The following is a 19,511-nucleotide window of genomic DNA, read 5'->3' as shown; positions in this document are numbered from 1 at the left end:
ACATTCCACCTCGGTTTGGATTTATTTCCCACCCTTTTCTTCATATCGTGTACTTTTTACCCCAACACATTGCTACATAACTCTGCCTTGTTGGATTTTGCATCTCATCGGCCGATTCTACCCTTTTCTTTTACATCATTGAGAATCAGTTTAAAGGGCTTACATTGAATAGATTAGCGATTTCAAAGCTTACCAATGTCCTATATATAGGAATAGAGCAACATCAGACCAACTTATAGAGCATTGATCTCCCCAGTACATTTTGCTGATGGGAAGGCAGAGTGACCCGGCTGTTCATTCATCCATTGCCCTCCTGCGAGAGAGGTTCAGACAGTTGCAGAGAGCCAAGGAAATGAGGCAGGAGAGAGAGGTCTTGCGGCTGCTCTCTGAAGCAGAGCGGATCAATCCAGCCATACCTCATGAGGCATCCCAGTTGTTTTTCCATTCTGAATTGATCCTTCAGCCTAGACCGCCTCTCCAAGGATCTCTCAGCAGTGAACCTAGCATGCGTAACATGCATACTCAGCGTCAGGTTATTGAGACTCCAAGTTTGTCAAATTTACGGCCGAGAGATACTGTCATGCATACATCTACCTTGAATGATTCAGATGTTGACACTACACTTCATCTGTGAAAAATTGTACAATGTTGGTCTAATCTCATATTCTGGTTACTTTCTCCCGTTTTTCAAGTTTTTATCACTTCTTATGGAGCTGTAAGAAATTGGGAAAGGGAAAAGGGGGTTGTTCAGGGGAAATGAGAGAAAACAAATAGTGTAATATAACTACTGTCCATTGGGACTCTCATTATCCTGTTTATAATCAGCAATGACATGGTGATCTGAGATGTCATCCTCTTGCCTCTTTTCAAATGTATCTTCATCGTGGTTAACATTATTTGAGTCTTCATCACTGCTCCATTTCCTCTTGATGATTTTTGGAATCATCGAAGTTACTGCAGTGGCATCTAATAACGCTTCCTCATTGTTTACACGTTCAAATCGAATGGCACTAACTTTTCGGGCATTTCCTGCTAATATCTGCACCGAAGACAAGTTGCCCAAAATAATGTGTTAGTGATATAGCTGATCAAGTTTTGGCCTCATCTGGCCTAATATGTTTGTCGGATCAATGAAATATTTGCAGGAAAATGTAATAAAATTTGGAATCAATAGAAAACTCAGACAGAAAAGCTGTCTTTACGTAACAAATTTAAGTTAAGCCTTTGAAAAAGAATATAAGAATGAGAGGAACTCTTGCATTAGTAAAACCAGCCGTTATGTCATGTGCAGCAGTAGTAATTTGAAAAGGCTACAAGAAGAGATGCCATGATGAGTGCTTATCAGTGTTTCCTTCATAGAGGTTTTACTGAATTTCATTCAGCTGTATGTAACATACATATGTTTATGAGCATTTTCTTGAAGGTGTAGCATTCTTGTTCAGTTTCATTCTGATTGAGAATGACAATCAGTCTCACAATATCTCAGAAGAATATCACATTTGAGTGATTTGGCTGAAAAAAAGGAGATGGATCACTTTGCTATCACCATTAAGGTAGAAAACACTGATTTATAAGGATAATGTCACAGTGACTAAAGTTCATTCCGATGACTAAATATTTGACATTTCAACTGTTGTGCACTTGGTTCGGAGATTCTAATTCATTCATAATCCAGATGTTATATATTCTAACCGCATTCATTCTGTATGTTTCCCAACTACACTCCTTTGAGGAACATTTATAAACAATGACATTACAACGTACTCAGATAATTGTTACATTATTCAAAAGCAATGTTATGCAATATAAATGCATATGGCATAGAGGTTCAAACCATACCTCAAGTTTATAAATTTGGCGCCTTTCCTTCAGATCTTGGCGATCAGATCCAGCTTCGGAATTCTCATCATCATCTTCTTCGTTTTCCTTTTCAAGGACTACCTTAATACTCTCACCTGTCCTTGGTATATATCCAAATGTCTCGCAGACAAAACCTGACACTGTCTCATATTGATGTTCCTGTAAAACAGCAAAAGCAAAAAACATATATGTTGAGAATTCCTGTATAATTGACAAATAGACACTTTATATATGTGGATCCAGTTCTTCATACTGTGAGGGACGTCCGATTGATGGTTCCTTTTACTCTAGCATAGATATTAACGGAAGAACCTCTGTTTTAACATCTGAATGCATGTTCATAAACATTTCAACTATACTAGCAGAAACTTGCAAGTAGAGTGAAGACTTATGCATTAGGATTTATATCAATAATAATGAATAATACAAGAAACATACCTCTGGCATTTTGATGTTTAGATCTTCAGAAAGTTGATCAATAGATGTATTAGCATCAACATCAAAGATTCCCTGTGCTCGCATTACAATGTAGCCGGTTTTCTTCTGGATCTCCTCCTGTCATAGCAGGAAAAATTAAAAATATTTAAGACCACAGAAACTTGAAAATAAATTCCACAAGCTATTGAGGTCCACATATGCATTGATAGCATAGTCATGAAATAATATCCTCATTCCGTCTCCAAATCTTGTGAAAGTGAAGACATGCAATGCTAACATACTTACACGATGATCAAAAACACAAAATAGAGGAGATTGTAGGATAAATATAAGAACAAGCAAAATCAACCATTAAGCATAAAACTTGAAGCAGATTAATTATATTAACTCATTTTGGACTTCTTCGACAAGTTTCACTAACATCCCCTTATTTTGGAATAATAAAAGCAGCATTTCAAATAAATATAAATAATTAGAAGGTAAAGTATGTAGCAGAAGTCATTGATAAAGTCATCAAAGATGTAGCAAGCCTTACTTTTGAATCACTTTCATCGAAAATCTCACCAACAATCTCCTCAACCACATCTTCCAATGTGACTATCTGTTCCATCATAAACAATGAGCTAAAAGAATATACAGTGGGTAATCCAAAAGAGAGGGCGTGAGGGTATAAATGCATATTAATTGTTGCCTGTTGGGGTTTGCTAATATTTGAACATATTGATACTCCACTTTCAACTAATTTTTAACAACAGATAAAGGGATTTTGGAACACTTGACAGCTCATTCAACTTTTCAACTGCAGGTAAACTTTTCCAAGTTCAATCTCATATTAATTTGAATAGAAAATCAGTTAAAGTTATGCCATACAAATCAATGATGCTATTTCACGTGGGTATAGAAACACATGATTAGCTATGCTACGGAGGCACTTCCACATAACACCTTAATCTGTGAAAAGTGCATTCTTAACAAAAATCTATCTGACTTTGAGGTTCTTCAACAGGTAAGAATAATGCAGGAGTACAACTCTAAATTCAAGATCAATTCAGAATTTTAGGTAAAGCACGTACTCCAACGGTTCCACCATATTCATTAAGAACAACAGCCATGTGAACCTTCCTGATGCGAAACTCTCTAAGAAGATTCCAGACTGACATTGAATCTGCAAAACAAATTGACAATTCTATTTGTAATAGCTTCTCAGAATATAATCTATAGGGAAATGCTGACAAAACATGTTAATGAATGGTAATAAACAGAAGTAACAGCCATCATCTGGCCTAATGCGTACTGAGATAGAAAGATAAAATTCAACTGCACATTAACTCAAAGCACGAAATCAATAGAAGAAAATAAGATTAAAAATTACCAGGCACAAAGTATGCAGGCTTGTGAGCCATATCTCCAACAGTAGTACTTTCTAGCAGTTCACCCTTCAAAATCAAACAGATTATAATTCTGCACACTATGATATTGTCCCATACATTAATAAGCAAGTCTTATGGATGATAAGAAAAAGAAAAACTAAGAGCAGGAATTTTCTGACCTTTGGAACATAATCTAGTAGATCCATAGCATATGCAATACCCACTATATTGTCAACACGCTGCTCAAAAACAGGCACCCTGCGAAAATATCAACAAATTCCTTTGCATGCTATTTTAAGTTAAAAAGAACCTAAGAGATGAATTACTAAGATTATCTACCTTGAATATTGATGAGTCAACCACAAATTGTGGAACTCAACAAGAGTTAAGCTTGCATCAATTGCAACTACATCGACAAGAGGTGTCATCACCTCTCTAACATGGGTATCTTTTATCTCTAACACATTTTCGATCATATCCTGCAAGGGGATTCCAATAATAAGAGCACCAGAACCATAAACAAAGAGGAACCAATTGATGATTCATTTGGATTTATGCCAGTAGTCAAGTATAAACATGGACCATAGAGAGCAATTATTGCAGCATGCCTGTGCATTGGCATTGTATCAGATAGCTAAGCCGGAGCAATTGATGATTCATTTTGGCATGGAGGTACTCGTTTACCATATGCAATAGAATGGTACTAATGAAGACACGAGGAATCTGCTGCAATCAAATTATTTCATCTTTATGCAACCCAATGAATTAAAAAATTTGTTGACCGGTACCAGTTATTTTTCCTTAATGTCTTCTCTTCAATCCATCTATTAATTATCCTACAGCCCCCTATGGGTTCAGTGCATGCAGGTGGGCTACATATAACATACACACAAGAACAAACAGAAAACTTGTTTGTGGATGCTAGTTATTTTTTCTTTAATATCTTCTCTTTAATCCACCCAAAAAACTTCTTCAAGAACACCCTTCCATGCAGGGGGGCTTATATGCAACATGCATATATGTATAAAAAGATAACATAAACAGCAATTGCACCCTCTTTTTTGTTTTGGTATGCTAATCCAGCGGATAACTTAGTATCAATCAACATAGTTTGAGATGTTCACTGAGAACAAAGTTTTCCATACAGACTATTTAACAACAAATAAGATATCTTCGGATCGATTGTGCCCATCAACAAGCCAACGAGTTAATAAAGTATGTGCCACTTACATTTTCCTCTGAATAAACATATAAAAGGGGGAGAAACAAAGAAAATTTCATTTTGGGTGCAAATGATAGGGTTATAGTACAAAAGGTAATAGAAAATATCTATCACAGAAAAAATATTATGCGTTAATCAAATGCTCAATCAGAGGTATACATATGAACTTATGCAATATGTGATATATATGATTACCTGCTCCTCCTCCTCTATTGCTCCACTCAACTCTGCCCCACGTAACATTAGCTTCAATTCATCTTCAGTAACATAAGGTTCGCTAAATTTAAAGAGACAAAGCATAAGGCACTCAGAAAGCATATAACAGAATGATGGCTATGTTGAAAACTTGATAAACCATTGGAAAGAAACAACACTGAAAATGCATGATGAGTTAGAAGCTGCAGATAGATTAATATGTAGGTGATTATTTTTTTCACCTTTTTCCTTTTAGACCAAGAACTTTGAGCATTCCCATTGATAGATATGTGACAACTCTACCCACTGGATACAGTATAACAGAAAGCCATGCCACTGGCCTGACCTAGAGATATTGCAACCACAATTAGTCACCAATTTCGAATTGGTAATGTAACTTTGGAAAATTACCAAGAGAGCCATGAACCATAGAAAATGAAAGATAGGAAAAAAAAGCTATGCTGTTTTAACACACATCTGGCTGTAGTGAAATTTAAAGACCCAAATAATGGGGGAAGAAAAGAAAAAACTTACCACAAATCTGGCAACTTCTGTGGGATTATGAACAGCTATACTCTTTGGAGTGATCTCAGTGAGAAGCAATATGGCAACCTAGCACCATTTAGAAATCAGAAAGTTAACTGGTTTCCATATTTATTGCATGAAGCATATATGTCATTTGCCTATATTCATGTGCTGGCCAACCACAAGTTAACTGATTAATTATTTTACAGAATTCACATAAATTCATGATTGAGAAAGACAAAAAGATGTGCAGGCATGCCAGACACACACCCCCAAAAACCGATTACAGAACAGGATATTGATACATACGGTCATTACTCCAGTTGCTGCACTAACACCAGCTTCCCCAAATATTGCTGTTGCGGCATCTGTGACTAAAGCAGTTGCTCCAATATTGACCACACTGAGTACAGAAATAAAATCTACAATAAGAAATACTTTCAAGCTTAAGCTGAAAAAAGAAAAGGAACTGGAACAAATTCAGGTGATGGCAGGAAAAGAGAAGTACGTGGTGCCAATAAGAATGGTTGTGAGAAACCGAGTTACATCACTACGAAGCATTTTGAATACACCATCTTCAGACTCTTTATCGGCCAGCTCACGTATCTGACACAGATTAACATCAAATGACCAATGGAAGACAGATTTCTTAAAGGCTTGATGACATGACAAACTAGAAATAGCCAGTATACAAAGAAGAAAACTTGCATCATATATTTCTGCTTCGACCCTCTCTAACTTAAATAAAGCGCAATCTATATTTTAAAAGACTTGTCTTAAGCGTTCAGCAAAATGCAATACTAAATAATATATGTAGAGTTAGGCTTTGACAGTTGAAATTATACATACTTTATGTTGTTCTCTATGGCTTATTTTATAAGTTCCTTGCCTCTCTCTCTCTCTCTCTGTGTTTTCCCTCTTATCTATTTCTTCTTCCTTTTCACTCTAAGGTGTCTCTAACTATGTTTAATATTTCTCCTCTTGTGCGCACCATTTACAATTTGGTTTCTTTTATAAGGAGCTCACCTCTATAAACTAACAATCTTAAATTAACTTGAGCCAAATATATCACGTCACCAAAGAAATTTTCACAACAATAGGGAAAAAAATATATTCAATTGACCAAAGAATCTACATTCTTTCCAACTTGCAAAAATATGTATCCTTGCATTCTGATTTCCATAATTGAACAACAACAAATATACATTCAATGAGTACAAAAAGCTATAAAATCCTGGGTCAAAGAAATGAATACCTTCCAAGGCCATAATGTAGTTATAGCAGTCTCCGACATTGAGAAGAAGGCAGACAGACCCAGAAGCGCTGTCAAAACCAAACCTTGTTCCTTAAACACCTTAAGAAGCATAGATACCTTAGGCCAAGCACTCCTCAACAACAATATACACTGCCCAATCACCCCATAACCAGCATTAACCACTCCCTCTACAGCAAACACTCGTTTACATCCAAACAGCAATACACCACAAACCATTGCCACCAAAATTCCCCTTTTCACCAAAACCCAATTGTGATAATTTCCCACAGCTTCATTTTCTTCACTTAACAACCCCAAACGTGCTCGACTTCCAAAAATACCAGTTTTTGGCAATGCAAAGGCTTTGAAAACGTGGGGATTGGGAAAGCTGGAGATAACAGGAGCTGGATAGTGATTACTTTTGGATAAAAACTTAGATGGGTACTTCAAATTTCGATTAAAAAGCATGAAAGATGAGGACTTTGTTGAAGAAATGAAAGTGGGTTGGCTGAGAATTGAGGATTCAAGTGCCATTTCCATCAATAAGAATAAGTCAAGAATCTACAAAAAGAAGGAAACCAAAACGATCGAAATTTAATTAAACGAAGAAAAGACAAAGAGACGTTTCAGGGTTTATTGGGATGAAGAGAATTCCCATGGAAAGGTGGTCTCTTCATTACTCCAAGAGAGGGCCTTTGGGAGAAGCTTGTGCTTGGTGAAGGAAAGATTTTGCTTGCCGCAAGTGGGCAGCGAGTGAAGCAGAATTGACAAAACTTGCCCCTGTAGTTTTTAAAATTACAATTCTCCCCCTAAATAAATCGGTCTCCGACTGTGTACTAAAGAAAAATTTTTGGAAGAAAATATGACTTGAATTTGGCATTGGAAAAGCTCCAATTCTCCAAAATGAATTGAATTTGAAAAAAAGCATGACTTTTAATATGAATAATTGAAATTATTGAACAGTTCTGCTTAATGGAAAATGGCCAGTCAATGTGGTGTAAGTGCCAAGCAATGGTAATGTTGCTTTAACATAGTTCAAGGGTTAGCCATGTTGGCAACTGGATTTGATAAAGGAATTTGATAAAGCCATGCTGCTTTTTTTTCAACTGTTTGTATAATTTTTGGATGGTTCAAACACCCAGAAATTACTAAGGAAATATCAGTTCATTTCTAAATAAAAAAAGAGTGTACTACTAAGAAAACCAAAATCTTTGATCAGACAAAGCAGAGAAAATTTTGCATTTTGATAAAGGAGTCCAGAAGATTTTATCAACCTTGAATGGTTTTACTATGCATAGTTTCAGGAGATGATTATAAGAAGGGTTCCACTGATTTGTTTTGGCTATTGGATAATGTCAAGCCACAAATTATGCTTGCCAGTGGTTCTATGTGAAAAGCTTCTAATGCTCCAGCTTTAATCATAGGACCATTTTCAATGTTGCCCTTCCTAGTTAGAGCCTTCAAAGGCCAAAACTATTTAAGTTCTAAAGGAAGATAAGACAAGATTTATCTTTTTCTGTTTTCCATACCAAGCAAGATTTATCAGCAAAATTTTCATTATAGTCCTACTAGTTCTTGATATAATCTTCATCCCTGCATCTTATCTTAACATCCTACTTATTATCTTGCTGTAAACGATACCTCTTGGCCTGTGAAACAATGCTTGAACAGTTTCTTTAATAGGCCCAAGTGATCCTTGGGGAGCTTTTTTTTTTTCCTTTATTTTTTTAAATTTTTCAAGAGAGACAAACAAGTTATAACAGGTAGGAAAAAAAAAGCAAATGGAGTTCCCGTATCAAGGCAAAGCTGCAACTATGCAACATGTTAGCCAGTTACAATGTTGTATATCTTTCTCTTTGGCTAGCCTAGTATATCCAAAAACACTTGTTAAGTAAAAGAAGGGTGATATTGATACAATAAAGACAAAGACCAGAATCATTGTCATGGCAATTGGAAGAGATCGTAATCATTGGCCTGAAGCTGAAGTGTTTTACCCGGAAAGGTTTCTGAACAGTTCAATTGATTTCATGTGGACAAGTTTTGAGTTTATCCCATTCCAGAATAGTTCGATTGATTTCATGGGGACAAGTGGAACAAATTTACCTTAATCAAGGGACATCTTGAGCAACTTATACAAAATTAACCTAAAGCTACAGGGTTGCTTCTTCACAGCTTGACTTCCACATCCGCTCCAGAAGGAAGGTGAAGCTGCATCAAAGAATCAATTATTTGTGCAGTTGGGTAAAGAATATCTATAAGGCAAAGAATATCTATAAGGCCCTGGTGTGTCCGGATCTCAAAGTGGAACCGTGCATCCTTGTGTACATGTGGGGACTCAAGAACACAATAGATCCTCTTCTTGGTTGGCAACGGCACATGACCATGGTCTTGGCATTGGTAGTCCTTGCAGCATCTATTATCTGCTTGCAAGGGTCCTCAAACAGGAGGACCCAGTATGACCTAAGTTTAATTCTAATCTTCTGGTTAGGTGCTTCCTGTGAAAAGAAGCGTGAATAAGAATTTCCAATGCAAACACCAGAAAACAAGATAAAAATATAAACTATTTAGACAAAATGGGATTATCTAAAGTGGTTCAACTTCATCGTTGGGCTTCCAGTGATTTCTAGTCACTTGGATTTCTTATCAGGCCATTTGGAATCTCCCTTGTTAAACCACATGGCTAACAGCGAGTTCCCTGTAAATTACAGTTAATTATTCTCCCAAAGAAGCATTTCAGGAGCTTGACATGCAACAGAACATAATTATTTCCCAGAAGGATAGTATTTCAAGGTAAAAGAGGCAACCACGGCCCCCTCCATAATTCAGTCCTTCTCATAGTATTTGACTATGAAAAAGTTTCTAAGCAGAACTTCCGAGGACCAGCTAGATGCTAATCAGGCCAAGATTAACTCATATATAATCAGTAGCACACATGACTATCACCGTGTCCAAAGAGAGGAAGCCCATAAAACCTATTGTTTAAATTTTGTAAAGTTTTACAAGATTCTGTTGGCTAATGTGGTCGTTCTGTGAGGCAATAACAAAAGCCAGGAAAATAGTTAATTATAATTTGATATATGCAAATATTTCTACAACAAAACACTGAAATATGTAAAGAAGACACCTATCATCCAACTCTCATAGGGCCATAGTAAGCTACAAAATGTTTGTATTTCATCCATAGAATCATATCAGAAGATAGGCAATGTACTTATTTCTATCAATGGTTTTGATAAATATTCCCTATGCCTCCAGGGGAGTATTCAGGAGAGCAAGTATAGTATCCTCAAACAAGGATGTCATACCAGTAGTCCAGTACAGATGGGAAATCCATTATTACAAATAATATCTTCTATTCTGTTAATTTTGAGGACATAAGCTACTCACTATGGTGTCCACAAAACGCTAAACAACAAGGTTAACTCCAGAATTTAAACTTCAGTGCCAAATATAATATCACAGTTTTAAACAACTTTCACAAACTCAAAAAATAATAATAATAATAATAAATAAATAAAGCTTGAAAGATAAATTGTCAGTTTCTGCACTAACAGATGAAGAACTGGGCACCTCAGAACCTCCAACCCGCAAGACACAAAATCAAAATTAAAAAAAGGAGGAATCTAATGTCAAACTAAGCTCACTTTTTGCTGTCATGGGCTCCAAATTTGACTAACAGTAATAAAAGAGGTTCATATGAACAGAAAGGAAATGGCAAAGGTTGAATTTTTTTCTCACATTTCTTAGCAAAAGAACAAAGAATTATCCAAATGCACTTTAAAAAAAAATCAACCCGTTAAACTATATTTTTCAATCCCCATGGTTTCTTAGCAATCAAAAGCTTAAAACAAAATTGTAAAGTTCTTAACATTTCCGAAAAGGAGCAAAAAAAAGAGAAACTTTCCAACCCGGGGTGTTTCTTCGAAAGCTTCAGGAGCAGCAAAAAGCTTGGTGGGTGATTGTAAGAGTCTTGAGGGTATTGTTACTAAGCTTCAAAGGGTTGAAAGAGAGTGGTGAAGGATGAGATTGAGATAGAAAACTGAACATTGGTTCGGATGAAGGAGAACTTAGGATTGTTATAAAAGGTATTACAGTGGAAGAGATTGATGATATCGCCATTGCAAGTTTTAACTTGTTTTGTTTGAAGTGTTGTTCTCTGTTTCTGGATTTGGGTAAGACGAGCCGCTCCTTTTGTCAATTCCAGTTTAACAGCCAGTGTTATCCAAAAGTAATACTCAATTTTTGATAAGAGGTTTTCCTAGCTGGGCGTAATCGGAAGCCCCAAAACAGCTCTAATTTAAATGGGTTTGGTTGGTTCTGGTATTTGGTTTTGGCTTTGATTATGAGTACTTCATTAATGATCACCTGCATGAATCGAAATTACTCATTTCAATGGAGGCTATGCTGATGACCCATCATTGTTTCATTTGTTTACTTGTACAAAAGTCAAGAGGCATGTTGTTGGTATGTGTGAGGTAGTAATTTGTTGTTTGATAATTGAAAGAATTGGAGTCAAAATTTCTTAGTCTATTTGATTCTGATTCATGCAAACGAACCTTAGAAGGTAACGTCCAATAAATTTGGAGTTCCTTTGCTTATACCATGGCATTGTCACATCCTCTGCAGTGAGAGACCTCCTAATGGCTCACAAAATGAACCCTTAGACAATCTGATTGTAAAAAACTGCTCATAAAAAGAGGCTGGTTTGGTATATAATCACATTGAAAATTAAGGAGAGTTTTCTTTTTCAGTTTTCAGCTAAACGAAGCATAACTGCTGTTTTGCTTCACAATTTCTTTTAACTACACGTCAAGAAAACCACCTTCTCCATGTTCATAAAGCTGCCAATTAGCACATTTTAAAGGCTCTTTTAACTAATTTTTTTGCCATGCACAAAACTCTCATGAACTTCCGTCTTCTTTTAAGAATTGGGTTCTTCAATCCTTCACAGCTTTAATATCTTCACCCTCTCTTTGCACTTGTTCTATTATGCTTAAACTTCCTCTTAATTCAATTCCAAATTACTCTAATTCGCACACCACTTTGCGCTCCTTATATTTATTATTCTCAGCTCTTTCACACCCTTTCCATTTCAAACAAGTAACTCCTAAAATGCCAACGACATTATAAACTCTACACAGTGAAGAAGAAAACATGAATTTTTATCAGTTTGTGGGGGTTTTTTTTGCCAGGGCTTTGACTTGATCTAAGCTATGGACTACAGCTGCGCTTTGGTTATGGTTGTGGCTGCTTTTCTATGTGGTTTTCCAGTCGGTTTATGTGAGACTGATGTTGTGTATGGGAAGAATTTTATCGGTTGGGATGACATGAAAGTGGATGAACATAAAACAAGGTTGAGTACTTCAACAGTTGATTATAATCAAAGCCGAGTTATTATAGTTGATAAGAATGGTGGAGGAGATTCTGTCACAGTTCAAGGAGCAATAGATATGGTTCCAGAAAATAATAAACAAAGAGTGAAGATTTATATTCTTCCAGGAATTTACAGGTTTATACATACTTCACAACTACTTATTGTATAATTTTTTTTTTTTTTTGTTACTTGTTGCTGTCTGGATTTGAACCTTAATCGCTGAAACTAAGAGTTCAAACACTCAAGGGCACGCGACTGTTGGCCAATTTTGAAACATTAGTAATTTGTTTTTGCATGTCACTTGGACATTGGAATCAGTTAAAATTTATAGTTATTCACTTTTCATGCTATATTTTTGGGTGAGTGGGAAGCTAACAGTAGAAACGTGGGTACTGGACGTGCAGAGTTATATAGGATTTATCGGTTATGAAGAACAATATTTTATTTTTGTAGTGATGCAGGAATCTGTTCAATTGATAGATGAGAATGGATAGTTGATAAACTTCCATCATGCTTTAATTTGATATATAATCCTGGAATCTAGTTAATTTTTTTGTCATGCAGGGAGAAAGTAATTATCCCAAGTTTCAAGCCATATATATCATTCATTGGGAACGAAAGTCAAATGTCCAACACCATAATATCTTGGAAAAACAAAGCTTCTGATAGAGATAGCAATGGAGGTAGCCTGGGAACTTACAAATCAGCATCTGTAACCATAGAATCTGATTATTTCTGTGCAACTGAGGTCACCTTTGAGGTAATAATCACCTCCTTGTTTCATTCTCCAAAACTAATGGAAAAGCTAGTTTCAGCATTTTAAACTATGATAATTGAGTTTATGATTTGCTGCAGAATACAGTAATTACATCTTCTGGAGAATCTGGAAGGCAAGCTGTGGCCCTTAGGATTTCTGGTGACAAGGCAATGTTCTACAAGGTCAAGGTTGTGGGGGCACAGGACACACTCTTGGATGAAACTGGATCACATTACTTCTACCAGTGCCACATTCAAGGTAGTGTGGACTTCATCTTCGGTAAATCAAGATCACTGTATCGGGTAATTACCTACAACAGAATTGTGAAATTTCCCTTGAGATTGCCAGATTTCCTTCATAATTATGACACTCAGACTAGATTCTTTGAAACAGGATTGTCTGATTCAGTCCACTGCTAAAAAGTGTGGAGCAATTGCAGCTCACCACAGGGATTCACCAGATGATAATACAGGGTTTTCATTTGTGAACTGCACAATCAATGGAACTGGTAAAATTTACTTGGGTAGAGCTTGGGGAAACTATTCAAGAACCATCTATTCTAACTGTTACCTTGACAATGTCGTAACTCCTGCTGGATGGAGTGACTGGAACGACCCTTTCAGGCAAAAGTACGATCTCCATTCCTGGAAAAAACTTTGATTAATTGCTTATCTAAGTTGAATGCAGAAATCTTCAATTTTTGCATATGCAGGACTGCAGTTTTTGGGGAATTCCAGTGCTGGGGAGCAGGAGCAGATACAAGCGGACGGGTGCCATGGTCAAAGAAACTTAGCTACCAAGAAGCAAAACCTTTTCTGGACATGAAATTTATTGACGGAGAACAATGGCTGAGACTATGATTCTTCACTCATCTTCATTCTTTAGGCGAGGCCTTCTCTCCCATACCTAACCAAAATTTTTACATTTTTCCCAGTCCTTTAAAGTCAAACAATCTTAATAGTATATTCTTTGAAATGTATATGTAGCACATTACAATAGTGTTTACCAGTAAGCCAGAATACGAGGTCGAGAAAATATTATAATTTTGATTATAACAGAATACATATTTGGGGTTACAAGACAAAAGCAAAGCCCATGACCAAGAAACCGAGGAAGAACAGACTATTTTAGAGGAGCTCCCTAACCTAAGATCTTCAAATGCAAATCCTATTTCTGATACAAACAATTATCATAACAGAAACCACAAAAACTAACATCGTTACTGTACACTGACCAACGCCACCAAGTCAAAACACAAAAACATAATGATTTTGAGATATGCCTGCATCACTATTTACAGAAGGTCTTAACTGACTGAAGCCATGTTAGTTAACACAAAACTTTAGTACCATCATCCCCATTACAAAAGAATCGGTTGCACCAGAAACATTCTAAGCTTTCACTCTCATGAATTCCATAGTTTTACAGTTCTGCTCCGTGTCATTTTCCATCTCTAACTCACTCTCGTTATCATCACTGCCGATGTTAGTGTTGATTTCATAATTGCCATCCATGCCATTTAGTTTATCGTGAATGATGTTGGCATCATCAGCATTTCCATTATCACCATTTTCCGATGGTGGAGGCTTCTTACTATCACTATCATCCCCATCTTTTTCATGTTTTGGGGATTGAAGCTCCTTACCATCAGTGTCTTCTAGGAGGTTATCAGAACAGTCCTGAATAGCTAACTCAGGTTTTTCCCCTTCAACAACATTGGGTATCATTTTGGCAGCAACAACTTCAACTGGCATTGAGTCACCATCAACCTTGGCATCCATGACAACAGTAGAGGAAACAGAAACTTTCGTTTCCATGTCAGGGCTAATGGCAGCATATATCACAGAGAGTATACTGGGTCTGGCCTCAATATCAATCCAGTGGTCCCCACCCCAATCTCTGGAAATTCTTAGAACTTTTTTGTGTATGTTCAGGAATAAATTTTCACCTAACACAATAAGAACAATTATTATTTGAAGTGGGAAAAGAGAAAGCATCAATTGGATCACAATAAACAAGAAGGAGCTGCAAAATAAACATATCAAAATAAATACCAGGAAAGTATACTTGCAAATTATCATCGCCACTACTGTTGACTCCAGTTATAACCCCTTCCCACCAGCCATCACTCCACCATGCATCAACAGCTGCCCCAACCTTGAGAGCAAGTTCTGCTTGAGAGCTTGGAGGAGCAGGTCGTACTGTTAGGCGGCCTGAGTATCTCATGCCAAATTTGTCAGGCATAGCAAGCTTGGAAAATGGGATCCATTCCTACACAGCCAAGAATGCATCAGCTTTCATTTCAAAGAGAAGAACAAACACATTTATGTGAATAATATGAGACATTAAAATTGAACCCAGTTTAAAAGCTAGCATAACTAAACTAGAGATTCAGTTTTGCACCTCTGCAAAGTGACAAAACATTTCAAACCATGAACTGGAAATGCCACTGTTTGTTATGAACATCCAGTGGAAATTTGATCTTTAAATACCATACTACTATATGGAGATCAACTTCTTGGGAAGATATACCAATATAAGTTTTTAAAATGCCAAAAACATACCTCAAGATTACCATATCCATCTTCATCCTGCACATCATCATATTGAACCTTCATCTGTTTTCTTGATACTTGCAAGACTGTGCATCTGAACCAGCAGCCTCGGATGCCACTATCTTGGCACAGCAACTCTATCTTTTCATCAACCTTGAAAACTGAGCCATACCAATGTTGACTCTCAGTATGCTTGAGGGAAAGCAATCTCTTTTCAGACAAAGCATATTTGATTTTCTTGCATGAAGTTTCACAAGTCATCAAGTAGTTAGCAGAAATCCTGTTTCCTGATTGATCTGTCACAAACCTTTGATTACTTCTGTTAGTTCTGGTCCTCTTATTTCCCAACGTAATATTTTCACTGGGGCTTAGTTTTTCCTCCTCTTCTTCATTTAGGCCATGGCTCATGGAGTCAGGCTCTGAGAACAGACTGGAATTCAAACATGAGAGAATTGGTTGATCAAAATAGCCACGTAATTTAGTCAACTCGAATGGCTTCACTTTATTACTTCTGAACTGCCTAGTACATACATGCACTCTAACTAATATCGCATCAGGAAAAACAGCTGAGCATTTCTCAAAGTGCTCACGAGTTAAGACACTCGCAAGACCATCAACACACTCTGCACTAATGACCTGTGAATAAGGAGTGATGAAAACTTCTTTTGGGTGAGGATTCCTTACAAGAACGACACCCTTGACTTCCTTAGTATGGTGAAACCACCTCACTTTGACCTTCTTCATCCCTCGCTTGTCTTCGTACATGTCCTCCAAGTAAGCAAGATAGTGATTCTCTCCTCTAGCCATAACAAAGACAAAGGATTGAACCTAAGCATCAGGAAAAATGTCAGTGGACTTCACAATCAAAGAAAGAACAAATAATAAAGTTGCATCCAAATGCATGATACCTGGTCCCAAAGAGAAATGATATTGCTAAACCCATCAAGGCCCAAAGGTTCATGCCTCCTTGTATCAGGATAAGAATGAGAAACATAGATGCAAACTCCATGCCAACATATCACATAATTATGGCCTCATGCAACAAACTATTTAGAAACACTTCATGAATTATAGCAATTTGTTTCAATTGCACAGTTTACTTTTTCTCATTCTACCAATTAAATGTATGATATCTGACCAAGTTTCGACATGTAACTACAGTTTAGGCAAGTAGATCTATGCATTTCATTTCATTAATAAAAGTCCAGCATACCAATCCATGCCATCTTTCTTTTTCTTTACATGTTGATGCTTACCGCTATTGTGGTGCCATTGCGGCAAAATGCTGGGAAATGTTTAAGCGGTTTACTACATGTCCATGCAGTGCCTGACCACACAATATCTGAACTTTTTCCATTCAAATTTCTCGAAAGATGGCCCTTTAATATAGGAGTCAGTGTCAGACAGAACCAAAGAAAGAATAAGGAACTCAACTAATAGAAAATCAAGATGATATACCATATCATCCAGTCCTTGGGCCTTCTGAGCATCAATCTCAATCATTGCACAACTAGGGGAACTTAAAGCCAGTAGCACTTCATGTTTCAGTGATTCTGTCATTGAAGATGTAATAAAAACTGTAAATTTCAGAGACATTCAGCTTAGGGTTTCCTTTCCAAGGAAATATGAATTCCAAAGATCAATGACTGCTAGTTTTTTGCTTCAACCATAAATGGTAAGAACAACCAGACCATTCAACAATAATTGATAAGAACATTTCTTGTTTTTAATCCATCTAAAATAGTACTACAAGTGACTCATAAGGATTATAATTTTTGGGAAAAAATGGAAGAACAATTGAGATCAAGCTACAAGTGTGTGATGGGCAGTAAAGAAAACTCATACAAAACCTCAAATTCATCATGAAACTCTTGCATAAAGGATTCTATTGTGATTTATAAGTATATCATGACTGATGGATTCTATTGTGATTTACTATCTTTTGATGCCAAGAAAGCAAAAGAATTAAAAGATCAAAAGGTGCAATACATACTAGATTGATCTCCCTGCAGATGCTGCTTTGAGAGCATAGATGTAAGCCAATCTACAACCTCTCTTCTTGACCTCCATTTGAAACCAGCATGAATTGAATGCTCAGCAGCATATACCCTCACAAACTCCTCAGCAACAACATAAAACATGTGCCTAACACTCCTCTCAGTACCAACAACTGCACAGATGGATTCCCCAGCGGAATCCTTCAAGAAATAGTGAACCACACGGTTACCACGCTCCTGTGAAACAAATTCCTCCTTCCACTCGACGAAACAACGACTATTTCCAGACATTTTGTTATAAAGCACCAAGAGGAGATTCACAATACAAGTGTCTGCTTGACTACCTATTCACATAGCTAAAGATGCCCAATAAAACTGGCAAAAGATTCTAACACTGGCAAATTAGCTGCCAAAAAGACAACAACCATACAATCATCCAGAAAATAGCTTGAATATGGCACCAAGTTATTACTTTAAAAATGATCCCTCTACCCAAACTGACTAAAATTTACAGAAAACTAAATGTTTGACTATCTAAAAGATCAGACACTACAACTACCTAACAATAGATTCCTCAAATATGCTACAAATGGTTGAACAGAAAATACCCAGCTCACTTGGCCACCTTCAAAATGAACAAAAGAGAAGCATTTTGCACTCAATCAAAGCTACAATTAACTGATACTAACCCCCCAAAGATGCCACCATGAATCTCCAGCTGAATTTTCAAAGAATTCTACCAAACCAGAGAAGGGAATTAGAAAAAACGGACCAGAACTCAGTAAAAGCTGAGCCTTGAAGATCTTCAAGTAGATCAGAGATAAACCTGAGAAAACTGACGTCCAAGCTTGAAAGAGCCAACAGGGACCAAGATACGGCTTTGACTGACTGAAGTAAGAGAATCATCAAGAAAGGAAAATGGGCACTTTTCTTTAGGCCTAAAGTTACAATATTTAGCATCAAAACAGGATATTTTCTGGGAAAATTCAGGTTTTTCAAGGTTCAAGAAAGAGATGAAAGCTGAAGATTTTGTCTTTGTTTTGATGTGTGGAACAAGAGAGAGTGGAAGAAGATAGGGGTGACAAAAGATTATGAGGTAAGAGGTGAAAAGAGAGAGTCAAAGAAGGACATTTTGATGGGTAGTATGGAAGTTGCAGAAATTTGGCATGCAGCTGCTGATGATGAGACAAAAGAAACCAGAAATGGTATGAGAAGAAAAGTGAAAATAAAAACAAAATGAAAATGAAAAATAATATTTTGTAGCTTTACATATTGGGGCTGAGACCATCACTCATTTGGATAGGCCTTTAGATCCATGGGAGCCATTAAAACAGTTAGGCTGCAGTGGGGTTTTCCCATTTTCTTTGTTTTCTTTTCATGTTCTTTGTTTCCAAAAGGTTCAGCTTCAGCTTAATTCCCATTCATAGCTTTTAAAACATCAATTATCATGATTTTCAAAAATGAACTTAAGAATTAATGACTGAATATTCCATAAATATAACTGGTAATAATTGATGTTAGCTACGAACATGATGGTAGTTTGGCTATTTTTGTTTAAATGATATACAAAGGAATGAAAGTTAGCCTTGAAAGGGTCAAATGCTGTATTCAAAGTCAAATTCAAATTATCTGTGGGTGTGAATAAGTAATTGCAATGACTTTCCATTTCACATATTTTTCTTTGTTTGGTTCTTCAAAGCCAAAAAAGCAAATGATATCTGCGTGCATTTTCAAAGATCCCAATCAGAAAGCATCTTATTTTTTTAGTTCTTTCTCATTCCAATGGTAATGAATTCTCTTGTAGCTGCTATTCCAAGCTTCTTTATTTTATTTTCCCACTCAACCATTAACAAATATATAAAACTAATGTCAAAGGGTGGGGTGTTTTATAATTCAAGCAAATGTTTTCCTTTCCCAATGGATGCATTTGTTCATCAGCATTTTATCTGTTCAAACCCTTCAA

At 36.5% G+C, this 19,511-nt stretch overlaps 4 protein-coding genes and 1 pseudogene across 9 annotated transcripts; 2 read left to right on the top strand and 3 right to left on the bottom strand.

The window, feature by feature from the left end:
• Positions 1 to 116: 116 nt before the first annotated feature.
• Positions 117 to 634, top strand: LOC111301893 (uncharacterized). The gene has a single exon (XM_022897883.2). It carries the CDS (start codon positions 269 to 271, stop codon positions 632 to 634), a length of 366 nt encoding a protein of 121 aa, XP_022753618.2. The 5' UTR covers positions 117 to 268.
• On the bottom strand, positions 592 to 7,770 carry LOC111301553 (putative DUF21 domain-containing protein At3g13070, chloroplastic). Its single transcript, XM_022897325.2, has 14 exons — positions 6,866 to 7,770; positions 6,119 to 6,216; positions 5,920 to 6,013; positions 5,620 to 5,697; positions 5,328 to 5,431; positions 5,086 to 5,167; positions 4,008 to 4,147; positions 3,848 to 3,926; positions 3,671 to 3,734; positions 3,372 to 3,463; positions 2,834 to 2,899; positions 2,299 to 2,415; positions 1,840 to 2,019; positions 592 to 1,039 (listed from the first exon to the last, which is right to left on the bottom strand). The coding sequence occupies exons 1-14, from the start codon at positions 7,403 to 7,405 to the stop codon at positions 785 to 787; spliced, it is 1,989 nt and encodes a 662-aa protein (XP_022753060.1). The 5' UTR covers positions 7,406 to 7,770; the 3' UTR covers positions 592 to 784.
• Positions 7,771 to 8,902: 1,132 nt separating this feature from the next.
• LOC111301895 (small ribosomal subunit protein uS10c-like) lies at positions 8,903 to 9,429 on the bottom strand (annotated as a pseudogene).
• Positions 9,430 to 11,998: 2,569 nt separating this feature from the next.
• On the top strand, positions 11,999 to 13,994 carry QRT1 (Pectin lyase-like superfamily protein). Its single transcript, XM_022897324.2, has 5 exons — positions 11,999 to 12,374; positions 12,804 to 12,999; positions 13,095 to 13,298; positions 13,390 to 13,625; positions 13,709 to 13,994. Exons 1-5 carry the CDS (start codon positions 12,079 to 12,081, stop codon positions 13,854 to 13,856), a joined length of 1,080 nt encoding a protein of 359 aa, XP_022753059.1. The 5' UTR covers positions 11,999 to 12,078; the 3' UTR covers positions 13,857 to 13,994.
• A 28-nt stretch (positions 13,995 to 14,022) lies between these two features.
• LOC111301551 (uncharacterized) lies at positions 14,023 to 18,949 on the bottom strand. 6 transcript variants are annotated; one of them, XM_089744361.1, is made up of 8 exons: positions 18,818 to 18,949; positions 18,375 to 18,723; positions 17,545 to 18,284; positions 17,010 to 17,104; positions 16,808 to 16,930; positions 15,561 to 16,379; positions 15,051 to 15,267; positions 14,023 to 14,944 (listed from the first exon to the last, which is right to left on the bottom strand). In XM_089744361.1, exons 3-8 carry the CDS (start codon positions 17,837 to 17,839, stop codon positions 14,388 to 14,390), a joined length of 2,106 nt encoding a protein of 701 aa, XP_089600487.1. In that variant the 5' UTR covers positions 17,840 to 18,284; positions 18,375 to 18,723; positions 18,818 to 18,949; the 3' UTR covers positions 14,023 to 14,387. The 6 variants fall into 6 exon arrangements, with proteins under 6 accessions (XP_089600487.1, XP_089600486.1, XP_022753056.2 ...); XM_089744360.1 differs by having other exon boundaries at positions 18,375 to 18,720; XM_022897321.2 differs by having other exon boundaries at positions 17,545 to 18,723.
• Between the last annotated feature and the right edge of the window lie 562 nt (positions 18,950 to 19,511).

Source organism: Durio zibethinus, chromosome 15, assembly GCF_047325235.1.
Source record: "Durio zibethinus cultivar Kanyao isolate XHJ-2024 chromosome 15, ASM4732523v1, whole genome shotgun sequence".
Lineage (NCBI taxonomy): Eukaryota > Viridiplantae > Streptophyta > Magnoliopsida > Malvales > Malvaceae > Durio > Durio zibethinus.
This window is presented reverse-complemented; position numbering and strand designations above follow the sequence as displayed.